This window comes from Alosa pseudoharengus, unplaced genomic scaffold, assembly GCF_046254945.1.
Source record: "Alosa pseudoharengus isolate Yale_2024_CS ecotype anadromous, Long Island Sound unplaced genomic scaffold, YU_APseudo_1.1 YU_APseudo_1.1_scf_20, whole genome shotgun sequence".
Lineage (NCBI taxonomy): Eukaryota > Metazoa > Chordata > Actinopteri > Clupeiformes > Clupeidae > Alosa > Alosa pseudoharengus.
In genome coordinates this window covers 33,738,327-33,753,043 of record NW_027468664.1, presented here as the reverse complement: position 1 = coordinate 33,753,043, position 14,717 = coordinate 33,738,327, and the positions used below count along the sequence as shown (strand labels likewise).

Genomic DNA, 14,717 nt, shown 5'->3' with positions numbered 1-14,717 from the left:
CAATAGCAGAAATCCACTAAAGCTTACTTTGCTAAAACGTGTGTGTGTGTGTTTGAGAAGCAAAGTATAGCCTACGCACATCTACATTCGCTTAGTATTTGAACCTGCAGGCAACAACAAAGCAAAATCTTACACTTAAAGGGATATTCCACCATTTGGGGAAATACACTCGTTTTCCACCTCCCCTTGAGTTAAACAATTGAGTTTTACCTTTCCCCAGTTCATCCAGCCTGACAGTCTGACAGTAGCACTTTTAGCTCCAGCTCATTGAATCAGATTAGACCGTTAGCTAGGAGAGATGCTAACGGTCTAATCTGATTCAATGAGCTGTCAGACTCAGAGAACGGCTGGATGAACTGGGAAAAGGTAAAACTCAATTGTTTAACTCAAGGGGAGGTGGAAAACGAGTGTATTTCCCCAAATGGTGGAATATCCCTTTAAATATTTACTTTCATTATTGACTGACCAGGGGTTACAATTGAAAACATAGGCTAAAAAAAGTAACACTTACCCCAATAATATTCAAATGATTGAATACAAATCCTAAGGACATTTATCCAAGCAGACCAGTCTGTTGCCTAGGACTCGTTGCTAGGGTCTCGCCAATAGTTATATTTAGTGACTTCAAAATAGCTATGTAAAGACAGTAAGATAGGGCAAGGTAAGATGTAAGATAGGGCCTTGTGTCTGCTGTCAAATCACCCCATCTCACATGTTGGGACTTAACGATCTGGGATACAACATTCAGCATGTTTGCGACTGCTGCCAGACAATTATGCATTGTTGTTGTATCATGCTTTTAACGCTTGATTGTTAATTGGACATTGTAGGAAATACTCATTAAATTAGAAATGTACCACCTCTCTGTCTCTGTGTATATCTGAATAAAGTTCTTTGTGATTTATTTTTTTCTCCATTTTTATTGTTCTTTATTTATGTGGAATGGATTTATGTGAACAAATAAATGTAATATTATCTCATTAGATGTACTGCAGTGTGGTTAGGTTTTAATAATCAATATATGATAATTTGTATGGCCTTAGTCATTTAATTCTGAAGTTTTGTTATCTAGGCGAAAGTATTTTGTTGAACTTTGTCATATTGTTGTCTAGTTATACTTGTAGTTCCAATAGTTACTGCTTGTTTGTAAATGTGTGTTTATGTTATGTTATTCACCTGAAGTTGGTGTTCCTGGTTATTTAATGAAATTGTTATAAATAAAATGAAAAATATGTGTTTTACTTTCAAAAACACGTCAGTGTCGTTTTTATCTTGTTCCTGTGTTTTGATCGCTGTATTTCTGGAATGGTATTTGTATTTGGTGTCAGTGCCTTTTGTCTGGTTATGTTGCTGATTGGATCATAAACAGCCATAGCAATGATAAGGAGTGACCACAGAAAGCAATGAATATTCCAACCAAAGTTAGTCAATGGCTTCTTATGAGCAAGGGTACCCATCATGAGAACCCATCATGAGTCATCATCAGATCCAGGATGCCAGACACCACTGTTGAGGGAGGTATAGTAGGCCTAATTCAACAAAACACCAAAGATGGAAGGTGCCTACTTCAAAACCAAGTGAACTGCTCATGAAGGCTACTCTAATCGTGATGGTTTGTTTCTGCTTTAGTTCTTTCTCTTGGCTATTAGGCTACTAGCTCTGCTTAGAACCCACACCAACAGAGGATAAGCACTTCCTGGCAAAGCCAACAATTTTTTTCCTGACATAATTGAAAAATAAATAATTTCTGGCTGGCATTAACCCCAATACTTATAGATCAGCAATTAGTATATTTTCTGATAATATTGGCATGCTGGACTTTGGTGTTAAGCAGTGGTTGCATTTGGTCAACACAATAAATTATAGTTAATTCAACTTTTTTTCTGCCTGTTTCCCTGATGCAGAAACCCAGACAAAGGCCTTCAGTTCCTCATCTCTCGTGGCTTCATTCCAGACACACCCATTGGTGTGGCCCATTTCCTTCTTCAGAGGAAAGGTCTAAGTCGACAGATGATTGGAGAGTTTCTAGGCAACAGCAAGAAGCCCTTCAACCGAGATGTGCTTGAGTAAGTATATACTTGTCCCTTTACACATGGATGCTAATATTCTCACTAGGATAACATCATGGATAAGTTCTGTCAGTTGTCACAATTACGTTTACTGTAGTCATTTAACTGATGCTTCATTCAATCAAGGTACAACAAATGTTCAGTGCCACTAGGAAGGTAGTGGTAAGTGCTAAATTAAGCATGTCCAGCTGTTAGTAGTGCTTAGAGAGGAGGTACTCTCAGAAGAGTTGGGTCTTCAGGGGGTTGTTGAAGATAGAGAGGGATGCCCCTGTTCTGGTAGGAACTGGCAGCACATTCCCCCAATGGGGAAAAACAGATGGATTGCCGTCAGTGTACAGATGGCAGACCCATGCTGCATTCATTAGAGGGGCACAGTGTACATTCAAGTACAGGGGTGCAGAATAAGTGACTACTTTGTGGGCAAGCATTAGCGATTTGAATTTAATGTGGGCGGCTACAGGTAGTTAGTGAAGCTCGTGAGAAGCAGGGTAACGTGCCCTTTTTGGTTGATTGAAGACCTATATATTGAGATATATCAGACTCTGAGTTATAATGGAAACATATAATACAACAGGTAAGGAAAATAAACAAAGAAAATACTTCTAAATCTTCTAAATCACTAATTTTGACAGAAGCTCCACATTATTTAATATATACTGTAGATAGGACCACTATCGGGCTTAATCTGGGAGAGCTAGTATATGCCAAGGCCATTTGCGTCCCCATTGTCACTTCGATTGTCATGATCATGAGGGCTTCTTGGAGTTACGGATCTAAGATTCTTGATTGTTTACCCTCTGACAAAGCAGGCCTAACTGTTGCTTGAGGTAGTGCCCAGGTGGGAAGGTGGAAATAATTAAGTCAGATAGGAAAGTTTCAGTGCCAAAACAGCGGCGTATGGATGTGATGGAAAAAAGAAAATAAACTTGTAGATGCGCTTTGTCAAGTTTGAGTCAATTGAGTTCACCTATGATATCAGAGGAATGCAGCTTTCATTCTAACTAGCCTAATGTTACTGGCCAAACAGAAGCAGAGCAGGCAAAACCATCTGGTTGAGATCCAATGTAAAGATTGAGCAGAGCAAAAAATGGCAGTTGTCTTATTTGGTGAAAATCGTTGCGCATGGGCAAGTTCATTGTCAGCACTAATGATCTTTTGAATGACTTTCATCAGTTCGAGGCCTAGGCCTAACATGCAGTTTGTAGCCTTAGAAAGCCACAAACAATTTGCTGAAGTAGCCTATGGGATTCATTTATTGCTGTCAATTATATTGCCAAATATAGGCTGGGCCAACAAAAGGGGGGGGGGGGGGCATTTGTCTTTGTTACACTGTAACTTAGAGAAGAATTTTATCTTATATTAATAAAAAAGACACAAATGACTAAGTAGGTCACCTATATTGAGGTATAACAAACAAACAATTGTTGTCCAGAGCTCAATGTTCCATCAGTCAGCGTCAACAAAGTTAATCGAGCAGTTCAAATGTTTAGTACCAAATGAAAACTAAATCTTTCCAAAACAATGGTTCCGGCACTGACAAGAGTGGCAGCATGTCGACTGTCGAGGTAGCTCCGTGTCTTTGTGTTTTTTTCTACGTCTTTTGTTTACTTTTTACTTCGCATCTTTTCCTGAATTTCCCATTGGGGATCAATAAAGTATCTATCTATCTATCTATCTATCTATCTATCTATCTATCTATCAGATACCATGGCTTTATTTGTTCATTCAGACCTAATGATAGTCAGTCAGTGGCCATGTTAAAAGGTAGACCAAAACAGGTCAGACCAAATGCTCAGCTTATGTATACTTATCAAAGCTTGTTTTAACAGGCTTTTTATCAACAATATTGACAAGTAACCAACCAAACCTAATAAATAGCCCTTTAAATAAGGCGACTGAGTATGTCATTATCCCCGACTAGCCACGTTAAACTTTTTCCATGAGTTGAATATCAATCATAAAGCAGCTGTCTGCGGACTCCAACATAGGCCTTCTACAACGTTGGAGCAACAGGTCCTTACAAAAAGAACTAGGCTAAAGTAATAATATAGCTGCAAACGGCGATGGCAGACCTGACCGATGCGGTCCGGGACGTGTGACATTTCGGAATCCAACAATGCACTCACGTGGTGCATGTGTCAAATGTACGTATCTGATGTGTGTGCTATTTTTTTTGCAAGTTTTATACATTGGAAACACTTAATTCCTTTTGGATGTGACGTTTAGCATGTGCCCATAAATATTTTTTTCTTTGTGTCTGTGTGTGTTTTGACTAGTGACATCAATTAGAAAGTTTTTTTTGTCAACCTGTTTCTGTGTGTGTGTGTGTGTGTGTGTGTGTGTGTGTGTGTGTGTGTGTGTGTGTGTGTGTGAGTGTGTGTGTATGTGTGTACTGTATATATATATGTGTGTGTGTGTGTGTGTGTGTGTGTGTGTGTGTGTGTGTGCGTGCATGCATGTGTGTGTGTGCAGATCTTTCCTATGTTTGCAATGTACAGGAAGGTCAGTGTTGTTGTGTGTGTGTGTGTGTGTCTGTGTGTGAGACAGAGAGAGAGAGAGCAGGAGAGAGAGAGCATGTGTGTGGTGTGTGTGTGTGTGTTCCAGTGTAGATGTGTGAAGTCAGGACCCTAGTAAGTTGACATGCACCTAATCTGAATTAATCTAATGAATCTGATATCAATATCCAAAATAAATGGGGGGAAAATCCTTTTATTGCCAGTTGGTGGCGCTATACCACACACATTAATTAGGCATGTGAATATCATCATAATAATAATATCCAATATTTTTGAAAACTAATTAACCAAGTTGTTGCAATGTCTGGCACACTTCCTGTTTGGTCCGCTGGTGACGCTAGACCAGGTTGGCAGTTTGGGCATGTGGATATAATCTGATTTATTAATATTTTGTTAATAAATTCCAAAAAATATTCTGACTTTGGCCAGCTGGTGGCGCTGCGCCAGACAGGCATATTGGGTGTCTGGATGTCATATCCACCTAATCTTATGAATCTGATTGTAATATCCAACAGAAATAAAAAAAAGTGTAACCCATGCAGCTGATGAACAGTCACTACCACACAACCCTGCAACACACACAGCACAACACAGGGACCACTAGTGGCCTAGTGGAACACTGCAGACCACCGAGGAACAGCAGGCAACATAAGAGCAGGGTTCCCACAGGGTAATTAAGACACCGGCCTCTTTTATGTTCAATCAAATTGGCTTTGTCCACCCGTTTTTTTCTGTGCCCACCCATTTGAACATTTCTGGCTATGCCACTGTTTTAGATCCCAATGCAAATTGACCAAGAAGAGTCAAACGTCTTTATCGTTTAAGATCATTGAGTCTTTTAACCGAACTGATCCCTGCTTCTCTTCAATTACTTTTTGTTGTCTGAAGACGTTGATCGCAAGAATCCGACATTCTAAGCATTGACACATACTGTAGTACTGCACTATGGTGCAAAGCAACTTCACTTTCATTTGTAGGGTACTAAAAATGTGCAGTTGGTTCTCCGGCCATGGTTTTGAAAATCACACACCTGCTGCATCTGAAGGCCCACGCATAATAAGACCTGTCACTCCTGATGTCATTCCGCAAGCCTAGAGTGCCCTCTCGCTACTGTAGACGGTAATGTTTCATGTAGGGTTTATGTCAATTCATACTGACTAATATTTAAAAACATGTTAAGTTATATCTATTTTGATAAATAAGTCGCACCTGACTATAAGTTGCAGGACCAGCCAAACTATGAAAAAAGTGTCACTTACAGTCTGGAAAATACGGTACATGAAAAACACTCAAAATCAACCGCTTCACTGAAAATCTGAAATTTATGCTGAAATGTATAAACATCTGGCTATAGCGCTCATACCATATTGGTCATATGTTGGTCATATATGTCATTATATGTTTTTGTGTTGCACTAGTTTAAGCATGCTATGTATGTATTTGTCTGTAGTTGTGTAGTGGATGAGATGGACTTTTCGGGGATGGAATTGGATGAGGCACTAAGAAAATTCCAGGCACATATTCGAGTTCAAGGAGAGGCACAAAAGGTGGAGAGACTTATTGAGGCCTTCAGGTAAGCATTTACTGCAAAACTGTGATGTAATTTAGCTAAAAAACATTTAGGTAAAAAGTCTATTGTCTTGTCTATTGTCACATAAGGTGTGTGAAAATGTGATTGTACTGATATACACCAATTATGCCACAATACTAGCCTAGTTAACATCAGATCGCTTCTCAAATCTCAATAGAGATTGAGAATGGGTCTGGAAAGGCTCCATTGACTTATGACGTCCAGGGACGTAACCAGCAGTGAAAATAAACTTACATTTGTGCATTGAACTGCAAAAAGTACACCAATCATTTTTTTCTTGTAAACAAGGTTTTAAATGCAGTTGTTCCCTCAATTCCAAAGAAATTATACGTCCATATCTGTTTAACCCTGTCATCCTCTGCGCAGCCATTGGTTTTGTTGAATCCACTGCTCTATCTGTCATATAAAGTCTGCCCCATGCCGAATAAGTGATTGTGATTGGTTCCTGGGTTTTTGGAAAATTGGAAAATGGGTGTCAATAGCCTCCTTGCCAGACTGACCTGCAGAGCAAATTCTAATTTGCTAACAGGTTCGTCTGGGTTCTCCCAGGCTGCCACAATACTCAAGCAATAGTAGACAAGAAGCTAAGAATAGTATAGAGTTTTGATAGCCTGGGTGCCAGCCAAACTTAGTCCCGCCCACCAGTGTTGCCACAGTTACCTTGAAAAAGTAATCTGATTACTGATTACTCCTTTAAAAAGTAACTTAGTTACTTTACTGATTACTTGATTTTAAAAGTAACTAAGTTAGATTACAAGTTACTTTATTAGTTACTTTCAGCAGCTGCCGACAACACCCGGTTTTGCCAATACTCACTATACTGGAAGTCCATTTTAACAGTAATGTCAGCCATGTATAGCAGACATCCCAACCTAACCAACTTAGATACTGAAATTCAGATGTTTGTTCAATAATACCAACACCAAAATAAGGAAGGCCTATTGATAGAAATTGTTATAGTAAAATATGTAGATTTTTTTTTCATGTAGCCTTGGCAACTAGCCATCTTGTATAGGCCTGAGTAATATGCAAATTAAATTACACTTGTTAAACTCACCTCAACAAGTCTTTTGCAATCATTTGACCCGCTGTGAGCAATGCCAAAGTCGCTGTTACAAACAGTGCAGTGTGCAAGACTATCATTATGTTTTAATCTTATGAGACAATTGGGTACACTTTTGTGTAGTCTGATGTGAAATGGGTCTTAAATCTTCCTTTTTGAGGGACACTGACGCTGCCATGACGCTCCTGTTCCTAGATACACTGACTGAACTGATTAATTAAGTTTGGGAGAAAAGAGATATAAGCACACTTACACTGAAAACTGATTGGTTGATTTAGCAAAACAGACCAGGATGCTCTCTGTCTTGGATGCGCTTCAGGCACAAACGCACCACTCCTCTCTCTCTCTCCCTCTCCGTTGTGTGTGCGTTAAACTCATATACACACGCAATTTGAAGTCCGGTCTGGCTTGCGTGCTCTTGTTCGCTCTAGGTTCCGGGAGATTGTATGTAATTTGCGGGCATCAGGAAGCCGCTATCAATATGTGGGAGACTCCCAAAACTTCGGGAGACTTGGGACGTTTAGCTAGACAGCACTTTGTCGCCAGCACAGAATGTACAATGTACCTTAATGTTGTCATTTTTAGCTGACAAACTCAAAGTAATGACTGATGAAATGTGCATCTCTCTCTCTCCCTCCATTGTTGTTTACGTTTGTGTCGCTGCTTGGTTTTACACGTGAATTGTCCTCATGCTGAAAACAGCATAGCCTACATGGCATTAATCCCCAAGACAAGAAGAAAGCAAAGAATATATATTTTTACTAAGGAAAATGACAAAAATAGTAACGCACAGTAACTTAGATAAGTAACTTTTAATCTGATTACTGGTTTGTAAATAGTAGCGCGTTAGATTACTTGTTACCGAAAAAAGTGGTCAAAATAGACTAACGCGTTACTAAGTAACGCGTTACTGGCATCACTGCCGCCCACAACATTTGAGGTATGCTCTATGCTCTCCCCAAATCTGGCGGACCTATCAAATCGGGCTTTACGATGATGGACAGGTGAGCAACAGCGCCGTGTCCATCACGTCATCTGAGCATGCTTAGGTTGATTATGTTTGCAACAAAAATGCTGTGGCTAGAAGGAGACAGATGGCTTCTAAGACTCCATATGGAAAATTCATATTATTTCAATGAGGTTTTATCACTGAAAACGATTATTTCTGAAAACTTTGCCCAAAGTTAAGATGTGGGAAAACTCATGGTTTCACTTTCATCAAGGGAAAACAGCATGTTGCATTGTGACATGTTGTTCCCTCGTTCGTTTGAAATCTCTGATTGACCACCTGTTCGAGGGATTTGCGACATTTTGTAGCATATCAGTGTTCAACAGAATTATTTTTAAAAACGGAGGGGATATAGGCTATCAGTTTTTTCCTTATAGCCTACCCTATTACGTATCTCTTAGATTTCGCTAATGAGTGTTGTAGGAGATATTGACGGCACAATAACTTTTACAAAAGACCAGAAAACAATGTTAAGGCATTTGTGGAGAAGAAGGATGGTTTGTGTGTTCTTCCTACATCTCACGGTAAGTTATTTTGTTGCTCTGATTGGTTAGGTCTATTCAATTGAGGTCAGAGGCATTCCCCCCCTGTATCGGTTGAAACACGCCCCATAATTACGTCCCAGTGGAGCAGTATCAGACTCATATACTGACTAGAATTGAGTATGGCTACGTCAGGCTAGAGTTTTGACTGAATTTTGACAGAAATCCATGCCAAACACGTGGGAATAAAGCAAGTATAGACCCATTTACAGTTTATAAACAAAGAAGCTGCACTGCATGAAAAGCGGTATATCTGGGAGTATCAGGACAAAGTAAATGGCCATCTATCCCACTGAGTGGCAGAGGTATTCCGATTCCCATAAAACAAGGCTTGCAAACATCTGCGATTGTCCGAATACAGCAGTCAAACCTAGCATGGGGTGTATGTGGGTGTATAGCCCCGCAGAACCATATAATATTAGGCCAGCAACACCTGTATACACTCGTTTTTAGGAACATATCTACTGGATACCTGGCCACATTGCAGTCACTGCTGAGTGGGGCTGGTGCTGAAGCCTGCTAATCCCTCCTCCCCTAACCTCACTCCACACCCACTCCCTCCACACACACACACACACACACTTTTAAAAAACAACACAATCCATCTGAGTCATAGCCTACTTTACTATTTTGAATAAATTCAACATGTATCCCATATGAAGTGCTTTAGACATGGGCTTATTGAGTGATGTGACACTTTTGAACTTGAGAGAATAGGCCTACACAATAATACCATTGTGTGAAGCCTAGGCTATCTGATAGACCCATAACCAGCAGAAGAAGACATCTGGATGTCAAAGAGGCCAAAATAAATTTAAAACAAAATAAATGTCTATGGCTAGTTTGCTTTCTTGCAACACCGACATGATTAGGCTATGCATTTGATTTAAATGGTCAGGCTGCCAGTCGAGGCCACAACAACAGTTGCAGACTCTTACAATTCGTGGTTGCTCGAACCACAATACACCCCAGGGATGTGCGCTTCTATTGGTAAGTTTAATTTGCGTTGGCTTCATTTCGTCTGCCTGCAAATGTAGCCTAGGTTTAACAAGCTACAAATCCACACTGGGTGCAGCATATATCCCAGCCATCTATACGTCCCATGTCTACTTAATTATAGTCATTTTCGTTGGATAGCCTACATATTGCACAATTAGTAGCCTATACAGCCTGTCCACATATGACATTTAGGGATCATTATTTGTGTAGCCTAAAGTGAATCCTTACTCAATATTGATTTGCATTTTGTATTATCACATACAGACCCAGCGCCAGACCCGAACACTGTTGCAGTGTTTTTTTAATCAGAGCAGCAGTTTTCAGATTACATTATGTGCTTACATAATTGCTGATTGACTGTTGTAGAAAGAAATGGCTGATCTTTAATGCAATATCTACATTGCCCATTATCAACAACCATTCATCCAATGGTGTAAAGGCGCATTCTGTTTACTAATCTGATATCATTTTAAAAGGCTAACTGAGAAAATATTGGAGAACCTTTTTGCAATTATGTAAGCACGTAATGTAATCTGAAAACTGCCCTGAGTAAAAAAACAATGCAAATTATTTCAGCTGGTATTCTGTCTATAATGGAATGGAAATGTCTAAGTGTCTCCAAACTTTTGACTGGTAGTGTAAATCCAAACAGATCTGCAACACTGCCTATGTAAGCTACACCAATTTAAATAATATGAAACACAATTAGCAAGGTGCAAAAACAATAAGCAAGGTGGTTCAGTGAGTAGGCTTATTGTGTAATATACTGTTGCAGTAGATTAATGGGGTTTTTTTTAGCTAGGTGGTCCTTGAGTTTTTTTTATTGGTTAAGTTGTCCTTGGTCTGAAAAAGTTTGAGAAACACTGTGCTACAGTAGATGACCCTGGCTTACATTTAAGATACCCTGAAAACACTAGGTCAAGTTAGCAACTTTATCTCATCTTATATTTCTTAATTCTGCTTTTGTAAAATGACCCTCAGGTCATGTTCGAAACATATAAAAGTACCTCCTACTGAAAAAGAAATGATGTTGGAAAACACCATACCTGGAAGATCCTGTAAAAAATGTCACAGATGGTGTTCCACCTATCTAGAAATATTTGATCTTGTGGATAAATTTAACACTATTGCAGATGAAAGCATGGTGCTGATATCAATGTACTGTACATGTCATAAGAATATATTTAAGCAACCTATTCATTTTTTTGGAATACACAGACAGATTGATAAATGGTTGGTTGAAATAGGTGTCTTTGTGTGTTGCTTGTGTTCTTTATTCTGAGATATGACCTGAAAGAGGGACTCTCGGAGGTTCTTGCAGCATAGAATGGTATACCATGTGAATCAGAACCTGAGAAAATAATATCAGCTTTGACTGTGTTACAATACATGTTGACATCTGTCTCTTCCTGTCACATGTTCTTTCTTTACAGCCAACGCTACTGCATGTGTAACCCAGATGTGGTACAGCAATTCCATAATCCAGACACCATCTTCATCTTGGCTTTTGCCATCATTCTCCTCAACACAGATATGTACAGCCCCAACATTAAACCTGACCGTAAGATGATGCTGGAGGATTTCATCCGGAACTTGAGAGGTGAGATGGTAAACAAAGCAGTGTACAGTGTATGTGCAATTGATTCCAATATACCTTGAGTGAATTTTGTGCTTTGGCAACACTGTACCTACAGTCATGCTGATAAAGCAACGTTGAATTGAATTGAATCCAGTTTATGGCCAAACATTTTTGCCAAAAATGACTGTTAATGAAGTGTAAAAAGTAGGGAATGAAAGGAAAGGGAAAATACTTTTTACGTCTTACGACTTTTTTAAGTACTAAGTCTTGCTAGCTGTCGCTAGTTAGCTAAATTATTTTATACACAACCCTTGGCTATATGAACAAAATATATCACAGTTAAGGCCTATGAGAATGACATGCAAATGAGCATGCAATGAGCATGCAAAACCTGTTTATGAAGAAACAAAGACCCAGCATCATAGAACAAAATCACACCAATGTGCAAATGTCAAAATGAGCTAGCCATTCAGAAAGTCTATTAAACATTCCTAATCTTGGTAAGCCACTATACCAACTAACCTAACTGCTACTTAACTTGAAGCTGCTGTTTAACACAGCCTACCTAAATCCAAAGTAACAGGTTGATGTTGAACCTGTCCTATACCCTATTTTTACTTGCAACAGACAGGGGATGTTATGGAAGACGACGGATTTAACTATTCCATTTGTGATTGGCTTTTAGCATGTATTTTTCCTGAGAAATTGAAGAAAACTCTGAACGTATAAAATAAACTTCACATAAACTATTCCAGATTTGTTTTGCCTTTTTTGTATAGAAAAAGTGTGTAGCAGTAAGTACATAAACCTCTCTCCTGATGCCGTAAAGGGGAATTCTGGCTATTTTTCACATAGATCTCCGTTTCTCAAAGTCATTGTTTCGAGTACTGACGGTACAAAAAAACAAAAACAGTCAGTGTTCATGCCCCCAGAGTGTATCGCTGTAGCTGCCTGGCTGCTAGCAACTCAAGCTAGGTAAAACCGACAGTACTGGGTGACAGATGCAAGCACTCATGGGAGCATTAGCTTTTTAGCTAGCACACCTGCCTCCCAGTCTGAGGTTTGAGCCTGGGCAGGTGCAATCCTCCTTAAAGATTCAACATTGTACCTTCTACAATAGACATTTTGGTCAGTTTAGACAAGTCATGTTATAAATGTTGTTTTGTCTCTTTTGCCTCTTATGTATCTTGTTTTGTCTCTAATTATATATATATACTGTATACTTTACTTATTTCACTCATTTTTGTAGGTGTGGATGATGGAGCTGATATACCACGGGATACGGTTGTAGGTATTTATGAGCGTATACAGCTGAGGGAACTACGCTCCAATGAGGATCATGTCACCTATGTCACCAAGGTGGAGCAAAGCATCGTTGGAATGAAGACAGTGAGTCTGTTCTACAGTATGGCCATAGTAATAATGGTAAAATTGCATACAGATGATTTATGTCAAGTAAAATCTGTAAAAATCTCTTTCTCTCCCTAGGTGCTCTCAGTACCCCATAGGCGACTTGTCTGCTGCAGCCGACTCTTTGAAGTAGCTGATGTAAACAAGGCTCAAAAACAGGCTGCCCATCAGAGGGAGGTCTTTCTTTTCAATGACCTCATTGTGGTGAGAGATTTTTATGGCCATATAACAACTGTAATTATTTTTTGTCTTGACTTTGTAGTATGTTTTTGTTTGTATGTTGAACTGATCCCAAAGGCCTGCAGTAACTAGGATTTATGAGATACTAACCTTCAGAGACAGTTCTTCATAAAACCAGGTTTTTGCTTTCATTTACATTTATTCATTTAGCAGACACTTTCATCCAAAGCGACTTACATATGCCATTTATATTACAAGGACCATTGCCCCCAGACCATGTTCAAGGGCACAATGGTGGAAGTCAGAAATTTAACCCTCTGGAATCTTCAATATTAAAAGCCTATCTGTTTAAAAGAATAGGCCAAAATCACACCTGAATACTGTGACTGATTAGTTTCGTCATACAGGAAATGCCTTGAAGCTGTCATTACAAATAGTTACCATTACAAAAAAGTCATTACAAAAAAGTTTTTTTCACAAAGTATTTAAGAAATTCCAGTAGGCGTATTCAATACTTTTTTCCTGTGTCATTCCACTTAATTACACATAACTCTACTTATGGACTTGAATGTTTAGATTTTTTATATGGGTGTAAATAAGTTTTAATTACATATATAAGTTTCAATGCAAAGTGTAGACAGACTTGTTTTGACTATTATATGTCAGCCTCAGTGTCAGTGTGTGACGATCAAGATGGTGACGCGGACGCATCGTAACGCCCTGTGTCTCTCTGGATTTTGCAAATTAGTGGTAATATGCTTGTTTATTTCAAGTATTTTCTGTAAAACGCTGGTTACGTATGTAACCGTGGTTCTACGACTAGTGGAAGACCGCCAGATGGCGCAGTTTAGACTGTGTGTGAAACCCCTTGCGCGTAGCCGCATCTCTTACCGAGAACTTATACCAGTTGTCACCTCGTGACGTATGGCATGACGTTAACTATATATATATATTGCTGTGTACACGCCATTCATTGCCTGGAGCTTTTCTCGCCAGAATCAGAGGCCCAAGTGACCTATACATCTGGCGGTCTTCCACCAGTCGTAGAACCACAGTTACATACGTAACCAGCGTTCTACTTCCTTGCCTCCAGACCGCCAGATGGGGCAGTTTAGACTGTGTGGAAGACTTATGTCCAAGCTGTCACGAGGGCCCAAACACATGTACAGTGTCACTATTCACATGGCATAGGGCAAAGAACAATAAAAACAAGGAATAGTTCAGTTTTGTACTTTTAGTTTTATTTACTTTTTTTTGTAATTTTACATTTTATGCATTTTTTAAATTTAATTATTATTATTATTATTATTGTCAACAGGCGGAGACAAGGCTCACGCACACTCACAAACCTGACCCGCTGTTATCCACAGCAGAGGTCAATTGAACTGGTGAAACAGTGCTCAATACTGCCTGTACACAAGACTGGGAACCTGAAGCAACATTCAACCTGTAGAACCTGGAAAATGTGCACGACGACGTCCATGTCACGGCAGAACAAATATCTAGTAGGCTGACACCCCGCAGGGCAGCCCAAGAAGTAGACACAGAACGAGTGGAATGACATTTCACAGGACCCGGCGTATCACGACCGGTAGAAGAGTATGCATAAGTAATAGTCTCTGTAATCCAGTGAACTAATCTGTCCTTTGACAAAGCTGCCCCTTTACATCGGTCACTGAAACACACAAACAATTGGTCAGTGGCCCGCCAAGCTCCCGTGGCTGCCACATATCGCCTAAGTGCTCTGACAGGGCAAAGG

General features: G+C 39.5%; 1 protein-coding gene across 1 annotated transcript in view; it reads left to right on the top strand.

Moving 5' to 3' along the window:
* The window catches only part of iqsec3a (IQ motif and Sec7 domain ArfGEF 3a), a gene marked incomplete at its 3' end in the record, with an annotated part of 56,652 nt that overhangs the window by 12,289 nt on the left and 29,646 nt on the right, over positions 1 to 14,717 (top strand). Inside the window, exons 2-6 of the mRNA XM_076297237.1 lie at positions 1,905 to 2,066; positions 6,036 to 6,158; positions 11,223 to 11,389; positions 12,618 to 12,757; positions 12,857 to 12,982. Coding sequence (XP_076153352.1) covers positions 1,905 to 2,066; positions 6,036 to 6,158; positions 11,223 to 11,389; positions 12,618 to 12,757; positions 12,857 to 12,982 — 718 coding nt within the window. The remainder of the gene's footprint in view (positions 1 to 1,904; positions 2,067 to 6,035; positions 6,159 to 11,222; positions 11,390 to 12,617; positions 12,758 to 12,856; positions 12,983 to 14,717) is intronic.